A 22,290-nucleotide genomic window follows, 5' to 3' on the forward strand; every position below is an offset into this window, starting at 1 on the left:
TCAGGGCTGTAGTCGCAGGAACAAAGTGGTGAGTATCTTATAAGGCCTTCTAAGTGGAATTTAAGTTGGGAGATTTATGAATTGTAAGGACAGCGATGCAGAATGGAAAGGCCCTGGGTAAAGTATTGATAGTACTTCGCTATCAAAAAGCTGAGGTTCATTAATCATTCTTAATCAGCATTAAGTACAAAATCTTAAATTCCAAGCAGCTCTTAGAACTAAACAAGGCACCTGCTTTTCCGCCCAATCACTGCATCCCTGTCCAGTCCACTTTCTGCACCCCATTATTCGCTCTCACTCTCTGCCGCCCTTGTCATTCTCTCCCACTTTCCGCCACCCTGTCATTCCCACTCCCCTGACAAACTCATTACTCCCCTGTTATTCCCTTCCACTGTCTGCTATCTTGTCATTCCCACTCATCGCTCCACTGTCAAACCCACTCACTGCTCCCATCATTCCATTCCACTCATCGCTCACCTTTCAAACCTTTCCCGTTCCACTCTACTTTCAAACCCTCCCACTCTCCACTCCGTGCAAAACTCCCTTCCTCGCCGCTTTTGTTAAAACCTCTGCTCTGCCCTCGCTTGTTAAACTTATCTGTTCTTCACTTACTTTCCTGAAGCTTCCCTCTCACCTCTTCCTCTCCTAGGTTGTTTTGATCATCACTTCCTCTCTCAAATCATTGCTGTGAGAAATGGGTCAGGAGAAAGTGAACAAGGGTGAGAGGAATTGAGAATAGATACAGCAAAATGGAGTTTTAAATGGAGAAGTGGCTGTTGCGAGAGTGTCTTGGGGAGCAGCAGAGGCCACTTTAAAAATGGCACTGATGGGTCATGACGTCAGGTCAACATTAAATGAAATAATGTTTACAACACTATGGAGTGCACGGTGAAGAAACGAATGACAATGACATAAAATTGGAAATATTATCATAAATTGGAGAAACAGATCCTAAAAAGGAAATAACTCTGAAACAAAACAATGCTTGTTGGGGTAACTTAAAACAAGGACCTCCTATGTCAAGGAAGTGTAGATAAACCAACAGTAAAAGGTGCATTTGTGAAGAATGATACTATTCAGAGTGATGTACCTGAAACTATCGAGGAGAAAGTGAGGACTGCAGATGCTGGAGATCAGAGATGAAAATGTGTTGCTGGAAAAGCGCAGCAGGTTTATGCCCGAAACGTCGATTCTCCTGTTCCTTGGATGCTGCCTGACCTGCTGCGCTTTACCTGAAACTATCCTAAAGGTAGCTGGTGCAAAAGGGAAACAGTGAAACTGTGTCGATGGCCTGGATGATAGTTCCTGGATGTGGTATTTTCAGTGAGATCTGTGCTGAAAATAGGTTGTGTTTAACTAAAGGCAGATCCTGTAATGTTCTTCTGGCATCATAACTGGGAACATTCCAGCATCTTCTTGATACATGTGCATGACTTCTTATAGGAGTACTGTGAAATTTCAGAAATGTACTCCAAATAAGATTGGAGTAGAATTTAAAATTGAGAACAGACTTCTGTGACATTAACATGTATTGATTTAGATATGAAGCAATAGGTTCTTGAATAACTTCAAGTCAACAACTGTATTCAGAGGATGTTTTGCCCAAATCAGTTGGGTGTGTTAGGTCATCACAAAAAGATGATGTTATATCTAAAGAAGGAACAGACGGTTTATAAAGCTGGTTAGTCAGTTGTTCAACTATTTGTGCACTCAGATGAGATCAGCTGCAGCTTTGCTGCATTGGAGCTAAGTACGATGATGAAACATCCTAAACTACAGAATGTTTTTAAGGATAAGTAGTACATTACAAAATTAAAATTGAAGCTCCCTTTCTCAGGTGACTTCGAGAACTTGAAGCTAGATATTTTTTCTAGGAATATTTTACCTTCTCATTTTCAGAATGTATATTCAAATACAGGTGATTACATAATATCTGATAGATCAAAAATGCAGAAGTTGCCCTTTAGCTTGGAATTTTAAAAAAGTGTTTCTAAAAGAACGCTGATTACTTAAACCTGTCTTTGTGAAAGGTGACTGAGGGATTCAATTTGTCAAATATTTTAAGAAAGATTTTGTACACTCGGCACAATGAAAACACCCATTGTATATTTTTAAGATGAACATTTAGTGTAGCACAATGTTCACTCGACAAAGGGTGAAAATGGAGAAGGGTTACAGATTAAACTTGCGAACTTGAAACAAATTTCTAAAATCAAATGGGTGGATGCAAGTCATAAACTCTGATTATTTTGCATAAAGCAATACGTATATAAAGAGGTACTCGAGGAAGGGTATACATTCAATGTAAGGCTTTGGACAGAACAATTTTAAAAATTTAATTCATTTTAAAACTGTAGCTGTGCACGTCAGCTATTTTTTCATATAAAAAAATGCATATGTCTATATGCGGATATACATTTCTTACACAAACAACATTTTCAGTACATGGAAAGAAAAGGATAAGATAACAGTAGAAATAGAAAAGACATAAAAATATACAAAGAAATATAAGCATTCTTACCAGTTGGCTACGTTCATATTCAGCTATTTTCTCCATTTCTTCATTCATCTTTTCTATGTTTTGCTTTCTCCTTTCCTCCCACTCCTGGTTTCAAAACAAGGCCAGTTAGGAACATTTTATTTTACTATTATGGGTAAAGTAAAAAGACAGATGGTGTATCTTGTTCAGCAAGCAGTCTCAATGGCCAAAATCAATGTTAAGGTGTTAAATCAAGCAGGGTCACTGGACCCAAAACATTGATTTTGCTTTTTCTCCACAAATGCTATCAGACCTGCTGAGTTTCTCCAGCAATTTCTGCTTTTGTTATTAAACTGCTAACATTGCTTCTCTTACTGCCAACCACACCAAATCCCCACATATAAACTGTGAATGGCCTGTTTGACGTCAACATTCAACAGCACAGAAACAAATATTTCGGAAACATCCACTTTTAGAATAAAATGTATAATAGGAATAGTGAAAAATTGAAAAAAACAAAGCATCAGAGTAAATCATCATAAAATATAATTGATCTTCAAGCTGTTAGACTAGTTAAGTAGCTTTAGTTTGCTAAATGTCAAAGGTAATCAATCCATTCTGGAGTGGAATAACTTTTAAGAAGTTGGCTCAACAAAAATGGAGCATTTCAAGCAGGTCCTGTGCACATTGATAATCTTGATAATGAAGTATATCAAGTACACTTCAATTAAAATCCATGTTGGTCCCATGTGTTTGGTTAGATTAGATTTCCTATAGTGTGGAAACAGGCCCTTTGGCCCAACAAGTCCACACCAACCCTCTGAAGAGTAACTCACTAGAATCATTTCCCTACATTTACTTCTAACTAATGCAGCTAACACTATGGGCAATTTAGCATAGCCAATTCACCTGATCTGCACTTTTTTTTTGGAATGTAGGAGGAAACCGGAGCATCGGAGGAAACCCACGTAGACATGGGGAGAATTTACAAACTCCACATAATGAGTCGTCCAAAGCCGGAATCGAACTCGATTCCCTGGCACTGTGAGGCAGCAGTGCTAACCATCGAGTCACCGGCATGTCCTTGGGCCTCCTCCATCGCCAAACCTAATGCCTGGAGGAAGAATGTCTCATCTTCTGCCTTGGGACTCTCCAACCACACGGTTTCAATGCAGATTTCACCAGTTTCCTCATTTCCCCTCCCCCCACCTTATCCCAGTTCCAACCTTCCAACTTGGTACCGCCCCCTTGTCCTGTCCTACCTGTCTATCTTCCTTCCCACCTATCCGCTCCACCCTCCTCTCCGACCTGTCACTTTCACCCTCACCTTCATCTACCTATCGCATTCCCAGCTACCTTCACACAATCCCCACCTTCCTCCCATTTATCTCTCAGCCCCCTTGGCCCACACGCCTCATTCCTGATGAAGGCTAATGCCCAGAAGGTCAATTCTCCTGCTCCTCGGATACTGCCTGACTGGCTGTGCTTTTCCAGCACCATGCTTTTCGACACTTCAATTAAGAATGTGTGCAAAGGAATAATACTTTCATGAAATGGGTAAACTGGGGCTAGGTTTGGAGTATACAAAACCTAAACTGTGTAAGACTAACAGTGCAGAACCCACATACATCAGTAAAATTCTAATTGTTAACAGAAAGTTACCAAAAGAATATTTTACGATTGCAAGGTATGAAGTGATAAATATTGCACATTTATTGAAACTTAATAAGACATTGCCAAGTACAGGAATGAACCTCAGAGTAAACAAAATAACTTAAAGCATTTTGCATGTCAAATCATATTTTAGCTTCATTACCATTTTAAATAGGCAAATAATTGGGATGTACAACACGCAAAACTAACAATTGGAAGTTTGTCAGCCTGCTTCTAACTAATAAACTATTGAAGATATGGATAAGGAACTGTCATAATACTTGCTCTATTTCCTTAAGGACCCTTGACGGGGATACCATCTGGACTAGCAACCCCCCGATTTTAATCCCAGATCAAGTTTATCATCATCCTTCATTTCTCTTGTGGCATACTGAGTTAAAAAAGTCTTATGTCAGTTCAACAAATCTTTCATTTCCACTTTGACTGCATTAGTTATTTTTTAAGAAAAACTTTTCACAGGATATGGGCATTACAGAGGAACCTCGATTATCTGAACGAGATGGGTGGACACTATTTCATTCGGATAATTGATTATTTGGTTAATTGATTCAATGCCTCTTCTCTGGGCCTCGGAGTTTCCTGAAGTTTCCTTTTCCCTCGCTCTGCCTGCCTTGCTCCCTCTCTCTGTCTCAGAGCTTGCTTCTAAGCAGACACACACTTGTGTGTCAGGGATTTGAGGCATTGCTGAAGCCTCCCCACCACCGCACCCTCCAAGCAGTTCAATAGGATTGACACAGCGAGCACTTGCTAAGTCTGCTCCCCGTTCAGGAGGCTAGGCGGTAGCACACCGCGCGAGAAAGTCTGTAGCCTTAAAACTTGCTCTTAAACATTTAGACTAAAATGTAATATTGAATTATAGAACACATTTGCTGCACACTAGAAAATATACGGGCAGGGAGGGTTGGGCCACAAAAAAGGGGGGAACCCAAGTTATGCAGAAGATAAAGATATCTGTTCTCACCAAACAAAAGCAGGATGCTCTAAGGCAATTAAGAACATTTGCCTTAACATCAGTGAATCTGTGTAAACAGGACACTGAGTGATAACATTCACGGCTGTTCCCGTGTGAAATTAATGACAGTGTTTGATTCTGACCTTGAAACAAAACTCAGTATCATCAAAAGCCTTGTAATTGACGGTCAGGTCCTATCAATTACAATGGATTTATATTACCCCTTGCAAGCTCGGCAGACACAGAGGGAAAAACATCTTTTCTGTTACAAGTCCCTGACTTGAGAGTTCATAAGGACACCAGAGAGAGAGAGAGAAAGAGAAAGAGAGAGAGACCATTTTAGTACTGGGACTGCCAAAGCCAGTAGAAAATTAAACTCTTTGTGCTTATTTGCTATGGATTGAACTCAATTGAATTTTCGGGACTTTATGATGATTTTGAGTAGCCATTACTGGTTATGAAGTGCAAACTCTGTAAAAGATAATATTGATGAAGCTTTAACTTACTTGCTGTTCTTGCAGACAATTCTACAGACCTTACAGACTACCTCACTGTCAACTCTAACCACTCCAATCTTATGTTTTATTTGAACTTGAATCACAACCCTGAAAAGAAAGCATATTTAATTCCAGACTAACGAATCAATTTAAATGCAACCTTACGGTAACATTTAAGTCTCAGGTACAGAATGATTTAGTGCTTAAGATAAAAAGCAGGAGTCTGCTCCGATCTTAAAAATTATTCTAAACCTAACATTGAAGAGATTCTGACACAATCTGTCAGGAAACCATTTTATGGTCAAATGTTTGCCCTCCTTGCTAAGAAGCCATTTTGTAAAACAATTGTATCTAACATGCGAGCAATTAGCTCAGACTGGTACCTCTTTATGATAGCAGCTTATCTCGCCTACAGACACCTAACTCAGCTGGACTTGTTTTCCCACCTAACAGATAATCAAGGCCTGTAGGAGTGATTATTCAAGTGCACACAGATCTGTCAATTAACTTCTCTTTCTTACGAATTATTGTAATAATTAAGAACATGCAGTGTTTTTGTAAACTTTTTGTATAAAGGAAGCCTGTTTGTTACAGTACAGCAGAGTAGCTGCTCGGGCTCTTAAAGAGCTGGTGCCCTACTCTCCTGGGTTATTAGAACCCAGTTAGTTTAGTTTATAGGGATTAGTGTTATGTTGTAACAGTGATGCTATTGATAAATAAAGAGGATGACAAAAATTAAACTAAACTATCTGTGAGAGGTTTTTTATTCCAGGCTACCAAAAAAAAGGATCTGCAGGACGAATTAAGAGAGACTTACAGGTTGAATCCACAAGGGATTCCCTGGGCCGTCTCAAATCTGTACTTTAAAATGCACGTGAGGCCCTGACCAGCCAGACTGCTGGTGTGTGTGTGTGTGTTGGGGGGGGGGAAAGAGTCTCAAAATAATGTACACACACCATTTTGACAGGTTACACCTTTGCCCTATACAGGACAACGTTGGAGAGATTATCTAGGGAAGGGGGTTTAGGGTACACCCCTGCGTATAACTCCAGGGAAAATGTGGTGAAAGAGAGAGAGGGCGAGTGGTCAGTTATTTGGAGCTATGCCTAGGCTCCCATCAATGGCCAGGACTGTTCTCAGCAGCATTGCAGTAAGTAGAGTTCATTTTTCGTTACAGTAAACAAAAGACACGATCAGTGTTGAAACAGCTCTTTGATGTAATGTTTCTATCAGGACCTTGAGATCTTCTTTGGATAATCCGAAATTCGGATAAATGATATTTGGATAATTGAGGTTCCTCTGTATTGACTGGGCCAGTGTTTGTTGCCCATCCCTAATTGGCCCAGTAGTGAGCTGGCTTCTTGAACCACTGCATACCTTGTTGTGTATGGACACCCAGGGTGTTATTAGAAAGGGAGTTCCAGTGATAGTGAGGAAATAGTAATATATTTGCAAGTCAGAATGGTGCGTGGCCTACAGATGAACTTGGTGCTGATTGCAAGCATCAGGTGCCCTTCTCCTTCAAGGTTGCAGTTGTTGCAGCTTTGGAAAGTGCTGTACGTCATTAAATTATTGTAGAATTAGACAACATCAAAAAATACACTTGTTTCACACACTTTAAAAATTTGTTTCATAACTAATCTACCATGTTCAGGTACTGTTTAAGTACAGTATACCATGTAATTGTAACAACTTATGGATTCTGGCAGGTTTGTATAGAGTATATAGCTCAGGAACAAACTACTATGATGTTACTTGTTTTGACATAGCAGATTTCTTTAAGTGAAAATGGCAACAACCAGATTTTTCCAAACCTTCTGCTGGCCTTACTGTTCATCTGAGGTAGCAGTAGCTATGGGACAAATCTATGCTGGTTTTAGGTTTGGTAACTTCTCTTTCACTTTTGGACTTCTCTGAGCTGTGACATTAAAAGGCTTGAAGATGATTAGTGATATGTACAGCCCTTGTGGAGGATAGAGAAGTTAGGAAGAACTTAAACATGGATTTAGGAAAGCTAAAAGGGGCCATGAAATGTCTTTAGCAAATAGGGTCAAGGAAAATCCTAAGGTTTTGTATGCATATATTAGAAGAAAGAGGATAGCAAGGGAAAGAGTAGGCCCACTCAAAGACAAAAGAGGGGAGTTATGTCTGGAGCTACAGTGTTACAACATGGGGTAAGCCCCTCTGTTAAGTGAAACCCAATACAGAGAAGCTCAACTCCGCTGTAATCTGTTAAATTTCGAGAGGCAAAGAACCATCCAGAGGTCACTATTTAAAGTAAAAATTAACAATTTTATTCTTTAAGTCCAACAGATAACATTAAAACAACAGCTATTTGCAACTCCTTCCATTTAAACCGATCTTTTACCTCCCACTCTACAATACTGGTCCGATAGATTTCCTCTTAAATTTACAGCAAATCACTTTCAAATGCAGTTGTCATCTTCAGATGTTGAACTTTCTCTAGATTGGCTTCACAACTTTCTTATGGACCTTTCAGAGAGTTATCCGGCTGGCCTTATGTTGGTGCTTGCTTGGCTGTTCTTTGCTGTTCTCCCCCAATTGTTCAAAATGTCCAGTTTTATACCCCAAAACATGGGATCATTTCATTGGTTTGACATCATCCCAAACAGTAAAATTCAAATTCAATTGAACTTTGGTATCTGGGACATAATTTAAACTGATTGGCCAAATTTGAATTTATTTTTGTTCTATGGCAATGCAACTCCAGCTCTTTGTTTCAACCAAATGTTACATTTTTAAATTGTTCAGCACACTCCATGCTTGCTAACTTCCTGTCTCTCTTAAAGGTACAGTACATCTGTACCTTCATAACAATAGGAAGTGGGGGAAATCCTTAATGAGTATTTTGTATCAATATTCACCAAAGAGAAGGACATGCCTGATGTTGAGGCCAGGGACGAGTGTGAGAGTACTCTAGAGAATGTCAATATATCGGAGGAGGAAGTTCTGGGGATCCTAAATTGCATTAAGACAACAAGGCCTCAGGGCCAGATGGCATCTGTCCTAGGTTACTGTGAGAGGAAAGGGAAGAAATACTTGGGGCACTAGCAGATACTTTCACATCGTCTTTGACCACAGGCAAGGTTCCAGAGGACTGGAGATAAGCCAATGTTGTTTGTTTGTTTAAGAAAGAAAGCAGGGATAATCCAGGTAATTCTGGCTGGTAAACCCATCATATGTTATGGGGAAGCTATTGGAGAAAATACTGATATATGCACATTTGGAAGAAAATGAACTAGTCAGTGACAGGTAGTATGGTTCTGTATGGGGGAGGTCATGTCTCACTAACCTGACTGAATTTTCTGAAGAGGCGATCATGATAATTGAAGAGGGAACGGCTGTGGATGTAGTTGACATGGACTTTAGTAAGGCATTTTGATAAAATCCCACATGGCAGACTGGTACGAAAGCTAAAATCACATGGGATTTGGAGTGGGCTGGCTAGATGGATACAAAACTGGCTTGGGCATAGAAGACAGAAAGTAGCAGTGGAAAGGTGTTTTAAAGAATAGAGACTGGTAACTACTAATGTTCCTCATGGATCAGTCTTAGGTCTTCCAAATGATCTGGAGGAAAATGTGGGTGGTCTGATTAGTAAGTTTGTAGATAACACAAAGACTGGAGTTGCTGATAGTGCTGACGATTATGGATAGGATATGGATAGATTTGTGACTTGGGCACAGAAATAGCAGTTGGAGTTTAATTCAGACTAAGGCAAGGTGATGCATTTTGGAGGGTCAAATTTAGGTGTGAATTATACCGTCACCTTAGGAATATTAACATACAAGTGTTACAGTTCCCCCAATGTGGTAATACAGGTGGCCAAGGTGCTAAAGGAGGCACATGACATACTTGTCTTCATTGGCCATGGCATGGAGTACAAGAGTTGGCAAATCACGTTGCACTATATAAAACCCTTAGTAGGCCGCATTTGGAGAACTGTGCGCAGTTTTGGTTGCCACACTCCCAGAAGGATATGGAAGCTTTGGAGAGAGTGCAGAGAAGGTTCAGTAAGACGCTGCCTGGTCCGAAGCGCATTGGCTGTGAGGAAAGATTAAAAAGACTGGGATTGTTTTCACTGGAAAGGCTGCAGCTGAGAGGAGATCTGATAGAGGTCTACAAAATTATGAGAGGCACAGATAGGGTGGATAGCCAAAGGCTTTTGCCCAGGGTTAAAGTTTCTCTTACGAGGGGCACAGGTTCAAGGTGAGAAGGGGAAAATTTAAGGGAAAGGTGCGAGGGAAGTTTTTCATGCAGAGGATGATAGGTGCCTGGAATGCACTGCCAAAAGAGGTGGTAAAAGCTGGCATGTTGGCAACTTTTAAGAGACATCTGGATGATTACACGAATAGGAAGGGAATAGTGGGATAAAAACCAAATCTGTGCTGCACTTTTCTTTTGTTCTTTTCAGAAGATACAAAGTGATACTTAATTTGATCAGCAATCAATGAGCAAAACTGATGTTTCTCTAACATATCAATCACATAACATGGCAGCTTGTGAATGCCTGTTTAAACTTGCAGAAATTTACCCCATCAATAACCACTTAAACAAAGTAACAATTTAGGCCAAAGACTTGAAATGTTAATTCGGTTTCTATGTCCACAAATGCCACCCGGATTGCTTTTACGGTATTTCCTTTGGACTCTGTGCCAGATTAAGTTAGAGATTTTAAAGATTTAACAAATTTGACAAATACACCAAAAGCACAGCAGCATAATCCTCACAACAGTATGAAATTCCAGCCTTGTATGCCTGGAACTTTTAATTCATTGGGGCATAATTCCAAGGGCAGTCAGCATTTGTCAACATAGCTATTATTCACAGTGAACACTGGACATGTACGTACGGTCTGGATTTGATGTGACATCAATAGCACATTTCAGAATATAGACTCAGTTATAATCTGAAGCAGGAATACATGCTGGTCTTTCATTCCAAATCTAGGAGCCCTGAACCCATTATCACACTGCCACCATGTCAACAAAATCATTAAGTTCACGACTAAATATTTTCAAACAAAACCCTCATTCATCACTGATCCAAGCGCAGATTAACTCTAACAGTGTATTTAAATCAAAGCTCTAAATGCTAGCAACTTTCTTTTCTTTTTCAATAATGCAACCCTCCCTCAATTATACAAAGGATGCATTACTCACAGATGAACTTAACATCAGGAGGAAATGCTGAGCAATACAAAGATCACGTGCACCCCCTATGGTTCCAAACACTCAGTTCAGGCTTTCCAAAAAGCAGTTGCCACTCACAAGCAACTCACTGAATTCAACACATCAATCAAATTTAATAATACTCTACAAGGGCCAATTTTTCCTCCCCTTCTTACTCATAAGGTTAATTTTGTGATTTTTTTTCGCTGCTGCTAATTCAATTTCCACATTTCAAGGGTTCACATGACCTACCCCTCCCAACATAGTTCTGCATGACGCAAAGATTTCTGCATTATTTACCGACTATTTCACTTTATGAATAAGCCATCATATGGAAGATTAGTAACTTACACAATGAGAAGAATAGTGGGAGAAAATTCTCTTCAGCTGCAAAATAAAAAAATCATAAAACAGCACCTTTGTAACTTGAGGATGTCCCAACGCCCTTGGATAACCTTCTCCCATGCCATTGCCAAAAAGTATTAATCCAAGATTGCAACCATTTAATTAAGCATTTAGACCAGATAAGACGAAGATGGCAGTTTTTTCTTCCCTAATTAGTAATTAGTGATACAGACGATTCTTTTTACCCAGAACCATACAGCCATAGAGGTCTACAGCATAGAAAAAGGCCCTTTGGTCCATTGCAACCGTGCTGGTCAACAACAATCACATAACTATTCTAATCCCATTTTCCAGTACTTGGTCCATAGCCTTGTGTATGCCATGGCATTGCCAATGTATATCTAAATACTTCTTAAATATTATGAGAGTTTCTGCTTCCACCACTCCTAGAGGCAGTAAGTTCTAGAATTCTACCACTGTCTGCGTGAAAACGTTTTTCCTCACAGTGTTTTTCCAAAATCCCTTTCACTCCAACTTTGTTACTAACTTCTTCTGTAGGGCTTTACTGAAAGTCTTTTGGAAATCCGAATACAGCATGTCCAATGGTCCTCCTTTATCTACACTACAAGTAACAACCTCAAAAAACTTCTGGCAGTATTTTCAAACATTACTTCCCTTTCATAAATGCGTGTGTCAGGTCCACACCCCCCACCAACCCAACCTCCACTCCCGGCACATTCCCCTGCAACCGCAAGAAATGAAAAACTTGCGCCCACACTTCCCCCCTTACTTCCCTCCAAGGCCCCAAGGGATCCTCCCATATCCGCCACAAATTCACCTGCACCTCCACACACATCATCTATTGCATTCGCTGCACCCGATGTGGCCTCCTCTATATTGGGGAGACAGGCTGCCTACTTGCGCAACGTTTCAGAGAACACCTCTGGGACACCTGGACAATCAACCCAACCACCCCGTGGCTCAACACTTCAACTTCCCCTCCCATTCCACCAAGGACATGCAGGTCCTTGGACTCCTCCATCGCCAGACCATAGAACATGATGGCTGAAGGAAGAGCGCCTCATCTTCCGCTTAGAAACCCTCCAACCACAAGGGATGAACTCAGATTTCTCCAGTTTCCTCATTTCCCCTCCCCCCACCTTGTCTCAGTCCCAACCCTCGAAATTAGCACCACCTTCCTAACCTGCAATCTTCTTCCTGACCTCTCCATGCCCACCCCCACTCCGGCCTACATCCTCACCTTCATCTCCTTCCACCTATCGCATTTCCAACGCCCCTCCCCCAAGTCCCTCCTCCCTACCTTTTATCTTAGCCTGCTTGGCACACTCTCCTCATTCCTGAAGAAGGGCTCATGCCCGAAATGTCGATTCTCCTGCTCCTTGGATGCTGCCTGACCTGCTGTGCTTTTCCAGCAACCCATCTCCAGCATCTGCAGTCCTCACTTTCTCCTTACCGATACTGTCATGAATAGATGCATCTGCAGCTGGCAGATTGGTAAGGACGGGGCAAATGAAGTTTTCCCTCTCGATGGTTCCATCTCCACAGGCTGCAGACTCAATCTAATAGCTGTGTAATTTAGGACTTGACCACCTTGATCAGTAGTGCTACTGCTGAGCTACTTTTGGTCGTGGACATAGAAATCCCGCACCAAGAGTACATTTGTACTGTTGCTAACCTCACTGCTTCATCCAAGTATTGTTCAAGATGGAGGAGGTCTGATACATCAGCTGAGGGTACATGGTAATCAGAAGTTTCCTTGCCCATATTCAAACCGATGCCATGAGATTTCATGGGGTCTGCAGTCAATGTTGAGCATTGGCAAGGCAACTCCCTCCCAACTGTACACTAAGTGCCACCACCTCTGCTGGATCTGTCGTGCTGGTCGGGCAGGACATATCCAGGGATGGTGGTGGTGGTGTTGCCTGGGACATTGTCTGCAAGGTATGATTCTGTCAATACAACATGTCAGGCACCTTTTCCCATTTTGGCACTACCCTCCAGTAAGAACAACTTTGCAGGGTCAATGGAGCTGTTTCTTCTGGTGCCTATGTCAGTGCCAAATGGTCCGCCTAATTTCATTTCTCCGTCAAGATTTCAAGGCAATTGACAAGCCTAACTGCTTGTTAGGCATTTCATAGTGCAGTTGAGTGTCAACCATATTGCTGTGGGTCTGGAGTCACATGTAGGTCAGACCAGAAGGACATCAGTGAAGTAGATCGGCTTTTCCAACAATCATCAATTGTTTTCCAGTCGGTCATCAGCAGATCCTTAACTTGTTTGTTTACGGAATCATCCATTCAGCACTTCTGGCTGTAGACTGTTGAAATGGCTTCAGCCTTATCTTCTGCACCGATGTTCTGGGCTCTTCCATTATTGAGGATGGGGATATTTGTGGAACGTCCTCCTCCAGTGAGTTGTTTAATTATCCACCAACATTCACAACTGGACGTGACAGGAATGAAGAGTTTAGATCTGATCCATTGTTTGTGTAATTTTTCACTCTATCATTTGCTGCTTATGCTGTTTGACTCAAAAGTAATCTTGTTTGGTATCTTCACCAGGTTAACACCTCATTTTAGGTAAACATGATCCCATTGCTGGCATGACTTCCTTCACTTTTCATTGAACCAGGGTTGATTCCCTGGCTTGGTGGAGTGGAAGATATGCCAGGGCATCAGGTTATGGATTGAAGTTATATCTAATTCTGTTGCTAATGGCTCACAGCACTTGTGGTTGCCTTTCTAAATGGAAGAGAGTTCTCTATTTTTAGCACAGTTGTAGTACCACACAACACAATGGAAGGTTTACTTAAAATGAAGGCTGGGATCTCATCTCCACAAGGACTGTGCAGTGGTCACTCTTACCAATAAAGGTGCATCCCTGGCAGGCAGGTTGGTAAATATGAGGTCAAGTATGTTTTCCTCCCTTGTTGGTTTCCTCACCACCAGATGCACACCAGGTCTAAATGGAAGAGAGTTCTCTATTTTTAGCACAGTGGTAGTACCACACAACACAATGGAAGGTTTACTTAAAGTGAAGGCTGGTGAAAACTTCACCAGCTTGCTTAGCAGTGATGTTGCAAACCCATGCTTGGTAGTGGGCAGACAGTATGTGGTAATAAGCAGGTTTCCTTGCCTATGTTTGAAGTTAGACCATGAGACACCATGGTGTCTGGTGTTAATATTGAGGGCTCTGTAAGCAACTGCATCCCAACCGTATACCAGTGTACCAACTGTCTGTCCTGTCATCGAGACACAGCACATCCAGGGATGGTGATGGTGCTGGTATTACATTGTTACTGTTGCGAAATCACATCACATACCGTTGCTGCACATCCAGTCCTCAACAGTTTTCCTGTACGGCGTAAACTAAAACTGCTCAGTCTAGTCTTTGGAAAACATATTTTAATAGATTCCCCATTTTATCTCTTCAGCTCTCTCCTCCACCTTCTCATCCACATCAACCAAAGAGGGGAAGAGGAGCAGAGCTTTAGTCGTTGGGGACTCCATAGTTAGGGGGACAGATAGGAAGTTTTGTGGGAATAAGAGAGATTCACGATTGGTGTGGTGCCTCCCAGGTGCCAAGGTTCGTGATGTCTCTGTTCGTGTTTTTAGGATCCTTGAGAGGGAGGGGGAGCAGCCCCAAATAGTGCTCCACATAGGCAGCAATGACGTTAGTAGGATGAAAGGTGGGGATCTAAGGAAGAAATTCAAGGAAATAGGATGGAAGCTTACAGCTAGAACAGAGTTGTTATCTCTGGTTTGTTGCCTGTGCCACGTGCTAGTGAAGCAAGGAACAGGAAGAGAGTGAGCTGAACATGTGGCTGCAGGGATGTTGCAGGAGGGTAGATTTTGGGCTCTTGGATAATTTGAGCTCTGGCTGGGGAAGGTGGGACCTCTACAAATTGGATGGTCTTCACCTGAACCAGTGAGTTACCAATATCCTTGGGGGGAAATTTGCTAATGCTCTTCGGCGGTGTTTAAACTAATGCAGCAGAGGGATGGGAACCTGAATTGTAGTTCCAGTGTACAGGAGGTTGAGGGTAGTGAGGTCAGGGATAGATTTACAAGGTTGCAAGAGGGCCCAGCACAAGGATGTTGATTTGAAATGTGTGTCCTTCAATGCCAGGAGCATCCGGAATAAGGTGGGTGAACTTGCAGCATAGGTTGTTACTTGGGATTTTGGTGTTGTGGCCATTTCAGAGACATGGGTAGAGCAGGGACAGGAATGGCTGTTGCAGATTCCGGGATGTAGATGCTTCAGTAAGAACAGAGAAGATGGTAAATGGTAAATTATGGTAAATCAATTTAAGAGTTTTTCCATTTTATTTCCATTTGATTAAAAATTAAATTATGAAGAGGTTTCTAAGCCATGTTATTTTTTGGATGATAATAATTCCAGCTGTTATAGAATCATAGAATTTTATAGCACAGAAACAGACCTTTCGGTCCAACAAGCCCATGCCAACTACATACCCCAAATTAATATAGTCACAACATGCAGCATTTAGCCTATATTCCTCTATTCATGTACTCATCCAAATGCCTTTTAAACCTTGTAATTGTACCAGCCTCCACCATTTCCTCTAGCAGCTCATTCCATACACTACACTACCGAGTGTATGAAGAAGTTACTCCTCAGGTCCTTTTTAAATCTTTCTCCTCTCACCTTAAACTCTAGTTTTGGATTCACCGAACTTGGGAAAAAGATCTTGGCTATTCACCCTATCCATACTTCTCATGAGTTTACAAACCTCAATAAGGTAACTTCTCAGCAGTTATGAAATAAATTTGAAAGAGATAAGGTTCAGTCATTGTATCAATTAAGCGTGAGTAAAGATAATGATTCAAAATTTTTAAATATCAGATTAAGAATCTTTTGAAATGAACTGTAAGCTTTGTTTGACTAAGTTTGACAAATAACTTCCAGTATAAACAAGCAATAGTTGTATATTTCATAACTCTTCTCTAAATGCTCAAGAACAAAATTAAAATCCATATTTGGGTTAGTTTGTCAGGCAGTTATGTAGCAAATGATTCTGGCAGTAGGTGAAGAGCAAAACTCCAACTATAAATAGCATGAATAAAATTGAAACAAAGCATTAGTTCATTGACTATTTTAAGATTAATTCATCATTCTTTATTCCAATCACTTTGAACATATTATGATAGCTGTGGCTACAGCAGTCCAACTACATAAACAGTGAAAGGGCTGTGATTTGTAGCAGACAAAATGCCGTGAACTTTTAAGGGAACACAAGAATCAACTTTCATGAGTGGAGATGAAATTGGGCTTGGTAGCACTGTTGTTTGGTCAGCACGGGTACTCAGAGACCAGAATGGTATCTGCTACATATTTACACCCTTCATCTCTGAATCATGCTGGATCAGCATATTTGTGAAGGCACAGCTAACATTATCAGTAGTTCAGGCAGCAGGTGGATCATGTCCATCAGCTTGCAATGCTAAGTTAATGTCAGAGCTACTACTTTGGAGATCAAAACTTTAATGAATACCCTGTCTCAAGTTCGAACAACTTTAAGAAGGGGCAAGGACACCACTACCACCTGCCCCAATATCTGCCACACAGCTTTGTTTGAAAGGGATCATGAACTATTTACAAATCCATTTTTTTTCAGGCAGTCACAGTTAAAGAAATGTACAGCATGGAAACAGATCCTTAAGTCCAACTAACCAGAAATCCTAAATTAACCTTGTCCCATTTGCTAGCATTTGGCCTATATCCCGCTAAACATTTCCTATTCATATACCCATCCACGCCTTTTAAATGTTGCAACTGTATCAGCCTCCACCACCTCTTCTGGCAGCTCATTCCATACACACTGTGTGTGAAAAAGTTGCCCCTCAGATCCCTTGTAAATCTTTCTCCTTGCACCTTATACCTATGCCTTCTAGTTTTGGACTCACTTGCCCTGGGGAAAAGACCTTCACTATTCACCCTATTCATGCACCTCATCATTTTCTCAATCTCTGTCAGGTCATCCCTCAGCTGTGGATGCTCCAGGGAAAACAGTGCCAGTTCATCAGCCTCTCCCTATAGCTCAAAACCTCCAACCCTGGCAACATATTCGCAGAGCGCTTCAAAGAACACCTCTGAGACACCCACACCAATCAACACCCCCTCCCACATTGCCGAGGACATGCAGGTCCTGGGCCTCCTCCATCGCCACTCCCTCACCACCCGACGCCTGGAGGAAGAACGTCTCATCTTCCACCTCGGGACCCTCCAACCCCAGGACATCAGTGTGGATTTCACTAGTTTCCTCATTTTCCCTCACCCCACCTTACTCCAGTTCCAATCTTCCAGCTCAGCACCATCTTCACGACCCATCCCATCTGTCCATCTTCCTTGCCACCTATCTGCTTCACCCTCCCCTCCGATCTATCACCTTTACCGCAATCTCCACCCACCTACTGCACTCTCAGCTACCTTTGCCCTAGCCCCACCGACCTCCCATTTATCTCTCCACCCCCAAGGCTCCCAGCCTCATTCCTGGTGAAGAGCTTTTGCCCTAAATGTCGATTTTCCTGCTCCTCGGTTGCTGCCTGACCTGCTAAATTAAACTCCATCAAGATCCCATTGTACTCTGAGGTAATCTTCTTCACTGCCCACTACACCTCCAACTTTGGTGTCATCTGCAAACTAACTAACTATACCTCCTATGTTCATATCCAATTGACTGCTGATTTCATGGTTTCAATTCCAGGTGTTCACAGATATGGTTATAACTCAATCATATTGCAGTTATTTGCTCCAAGTGCCTCTTCAATGAGCAGCTAGAGTGTCTCCTGTTTCCCATGCTCCACTCTTCTCTCTTCCTTAGGTAGTTTCTCAAGACTGAGGATGACTTTCTTACACTCTGAAGTTGTAGGTCCTCAGGTGACTAAACTGTCCAGTGCAGATCCACACACCTTGATGTACATGGTATGTAAAAGGGCATGTAGTTGGGATGTTTACTTTTTCTCATGCTCCTTCTGCTGTTTGAACTTGACCTCCACCTGGAAATGCTCATAATGACACCTTCACAGATGCTTCTTCTACAGTTTGTGTGGTCTTGGCTATGACAGGCTTTGAGGGCATCCTTGAAAGACTGTCCCTTTGGATACCAGCTGCCCTGACAGAATTTGGAGTAGGGAGCTTGTTTCAAAAGTCTTATGTCTGGCAAGTGTAGCCTGCCAACACAGCTGATTGACAGAAACCCATGACCCAATAGTAGGGACGGTGGCAAGAGTGAAGACACAGGAGTGCCGATTCAGCCAGTGGACCTGGAGCTGTGTTGTCCAGATTATTCAAATAAGTTGCCCCTAAGCTGATGCTTGCTGTAGTTTTCTCAATATATGTTACAACTCCTGACTTGAATGAGAAAATTATTTGTTTAATGTACTACAAACAAGAGTGTTGATTTTGTCAATATAGGTAAGGGAATTAATTACCTATTTACAATCATTTAATTTTTGAACATGTCTTCTCTGCAGACTATTTACAATATTAAGGCCAAATTCAAATGTAAACTCAATGTGAAATGCCTCAACATTTTCACCAGTACGATACAGATGAGTGATTGCAGTTGGAGCAGAATATGGTTGTATAAAAGAGCATTTTGTGTTTGGAAATCAGCTGCTATTTTCCAGAACATGGCAGGCATCCACATCACAGCTGCTTTATTCTGCAGTGCTGACATTACTTTATAAGGCCAGAAAATGTTCATTTGCAGCATCTCACGGATGAGCTATTGTAAAAGTAGATTAGTTAAAAACAATGTGCTCTTTTCTAAAATGGACACTCACTGTTTTATGTCTCTAACAATGTACCACAGTTTTGCACATTCAAATGACCTATGACAGGTTTGCTAACATTTCTTCAAATTCTACCCATTTTTAGAGGTAATGAGTCCTAATTTTCCAAAGTACAAAGAAAGATTTTGCCTCCTATTGAAAACAGCTTGATTTTTAAACTAGTATCAGATGATTATCCTCATTTTGCACATGGTGAGTCAGAGAATAAACTGAAATAAAAAAGGTAAGGAACAGGTTACAACCCTTCTAAAAAACATTTAGGAAGGCATCTAGACAGAAATTCTACAGAGTTGATTTACTTTCATATTTGAATGGGAATTTCACTCTGCATTCAACGGATGATGAATATCTTTGCACATATGAAACATGTTAAACATGTCTATGTCATATTATCTGAACTTCTCATTTGTTTTAGATTAGATTAGATTACTTACAGTGTGGAAACAGGCCCTTCGGCCCAACAAGTCCACACCGCCCCGCCGAAGCACAACGCACCGATACCCCTACATTTACCCCTTACCTAACACTACGGGCAATTTAGCATGGCCAATTCACCTGACCTGCACATCTTTGGACTGTGGGAGGAAATCGGAGCACCCGGAGGAAACCCACGCAGACACGGTGAGAATGTCTTTTTAAGACAACTGCACATGAAGAATAGATTAGATTAGATTCCCTAGATTAGATTCCCTACAGTGTGGCCCAACAAGTCCACACCGACCCTCCGAAGAGCAACCCACCCAGACCCATTCCCCTACATTCACCCTTGACTAACACTACGGGCAATTTAGCATGGCGAATTCACCTAACCTGCACATCTTTGGACTGTGGGAGGAAACCCACCCAGACACGGGGAGAATGTGCAAATTCCACACAGACAGTTGCCCGAGGTGGGAATTGAACCCGGATCCCTGGCTCTGTGAGGCAGCAGTGCTAACCACTGAGCCACCATGCCACCCTAGTGAATAGTGAATAACTGAAAGGTAATAAATGAATAAACATTAATTGACTCAATGTATTATAATTCAGTAATAAGGAGCAAATGTGCAGAGGACAGTAATATTTTTGAAGGCAGCTAATCCTGATTCGGCAAATAGCAAATGTAAAATTAATTTTGTATAAACAACTGTGAAGCCCACTTAAGTAGCCATCTTCAACTTCCTAGCAGCTTAAAAAAGCAAACATAACATTTATTATATGAACAAAAAGAAATGTTCTCAGCTTTGTAATTATCTATGGTAATAATTCCTTCTGTAGAGGAATGGTCCTTGTTTAGGAATATAACATTCAATTTGGAATCAATTTTTAGATTGGGCACTTTGGTCATTTTGATGCAAATTCATCTTGTGGCAGTGGTAGTGTCTCTACTTCTGAGCCAGGAGACCTGGGCTGAAGACCCACCCATTCAGAAGTGCATAATAATAATCGTGATTAGGTTCATTAGAAACCATTATTAAATACCTTCATTTAGTTCCCTCAGCAATCACAGCAACGTCCTCCCCCAACCTTTTACATTGACTCAACCTACCACTACAAGGTTACAAGTCACCCAAATAGTAGTCCACATGACAAATCATGAAACAGACACTACAGGCAAATTGATCATGTGTGTACAGCTTGCAGATACAAAATAGACAAAGTACGCAAGGTGACAACATTGTATAAAATCCACACGGAATCCTTAAAGATGAGTTCTCTTAAAAGCAAGGGACATTTCCTTTCCAAAAGAAAGCTGAACGTTTTACAATAAGTGAATCTATGATTTGCTTATAACAGTGACTTTGCCATTGATTTCCACAGTCATCAGTGACATTGTCAGTCAGTCCTGTTTGTGACATCACACAGAGGGTGGTACGTGCATGGCTGCCAGAGGAAGTGGTGGAGGCTGGTACAATCGCAGCACTTAACAGACATTTGGATGGGTATATGAATAGGAAGGATTTGGAGGGATATAGGCCGGGTGCTGGCAGGTGGGACTATATTGGTTTGGGATATCTGGTTGGCATGGACAGGTTGGACCGAAGGGTCTGTTTCCATGCTGTACATCTCTATGACTTGATATAGCTCTTTGACATTAAAAATAATGGGTTTGTTAACAAATCTTTAAGGATATCTTCCACGAGAGTGGATGCAATCACCAACTGAATAATTTTGTTTGCTAGTTCGCTATCAGTACACAATACTCCAGACTTGGTCTTGCCAACTTCTTATAAAACTGCAGCAAAACATTCCTATTTTCACCTTCCGTTCTGCTTATCATAAATTACATTCCAATTATCTTCCTAATCATTTTCTGTATCTGCACACTTTGGTGATACGTGAACAGAACCTCGATTATCCAAACAAGATGGGCAGGGAGTCTCAGGATGTGTTTTTCAGCAGACACACACATATGTGTGTGTGTGTGTGTGTGTGTGTAAGGGACCTGCCGCATTGCTGATGCTGAAGCCTCTCTCTGCTGCTGCTTCACTTCAACAGGATTGGCCGAGTGGCGCTTAGTGAGTCTGCTCCCCGTTCAGGAGACTAGGCAGCAGCACAGTCGGTCAGTAAAGTGCTCCCCATGCCATTTGCTTTCAACTATCCACGTTTCCAGCCAGTGGATGGAGTGATGTGGCAGGTGCCTCTTATCCTTTCTCCGTAATGGGACTCCAGAACAAAATGATGTAATGGAATGGAGATGGCAGCTGGACTGGACACCAACAGTAAGACGGGGGGGGGGGGGGGTGAGTCTCAAAATTGCGCGCGCACACATGTGCACACATCCAACTTTTTACTGCAACCTTTTGACAAATTCCCACTCTGCTCTGGACAGGACAGAACAAGGACAATGTTGGAGAGGTTATCTGAGGAAGGGGGGTTTGTATGGTAGGGTACACCCTGTGTATAACTCTGGGGGAGTTGTCTCCGGCCCAAGAAAGCCCCTACTGCTTGCTGTGACCTCCTGGTTAGACAGAGCCACTGTGTTATCTTAAAAAAAAAAGCACTTTTGTAAACTTGCCTCCTTTCAGATCTGGAGACTTCAAAGGTGCTGTCGAGAATGTGAAAAGTGCAAACCGAGCGAGGGAATTCCAGTCTCTGGTGTTTTTTTTTCCATTAGTTAGCTGCTCAGAGGCATGTGTCGAGGTGGTATGAACAGTTTTCACGTCTACCAGTTGCTACATTAGGTGACTGCTGCAAAGTGTGTGCGTGTTTTGAAAACATATCTTTAACACAGCTTCCCCTGCCCTGGGTTAGAAATGACAATTGAGAAACACACTTGTCTTTCAATGACCCAGACATAGTTTTTCAGGAATAATTAAAAATAAAACACTGA

At 41.6% G+C, this 22,290-nt stretch overlaps 1 protein-coding gene across 5 annotated transcripts in view; it reads right to left on the bottom strand.

Annotated features, from left to right (window-relative positions):
• LOC122553883 (uncharacterized) overlaps positions 1-22,290 on the bottom strand; it is a 287,844-nt gene that overhangs the window by 148,030 nt on the left and 117,524 nt on the right. For all 5 annotated transcript variants that reach the window (XM_043698346.2, XM_043698344.2, XM_043698343.2 and 2 more), the window contains one exon: positions 2,522-2,605. In XM_043698346.2, the coding sequence (XP_043554281.1) occupies positions 2,522-2,605 (84 nt within the window). The remainder of the gene's footprint in view (positions 1-2,521; positions 2,606-22,290) is intronic.

Source organism: Chiloscyllium plagiosum, unplaced genomic scaffold, assembly GCF_037043375.1.
Source record: "Chiloscyllium plagiosum isolate Xiang-an unplaced genomic scaffold, Cpla_swu_hap1 HiC_scaffold_8, whole genome shotgun sequence".
Lineage (NCBI taxonomy): Eukaryota > Metazoa > Chordata > Chondrichthyes > Orectolobiformes > Hemiscylliidae > Chiloscyllium > Chiloscyllium plagiosum.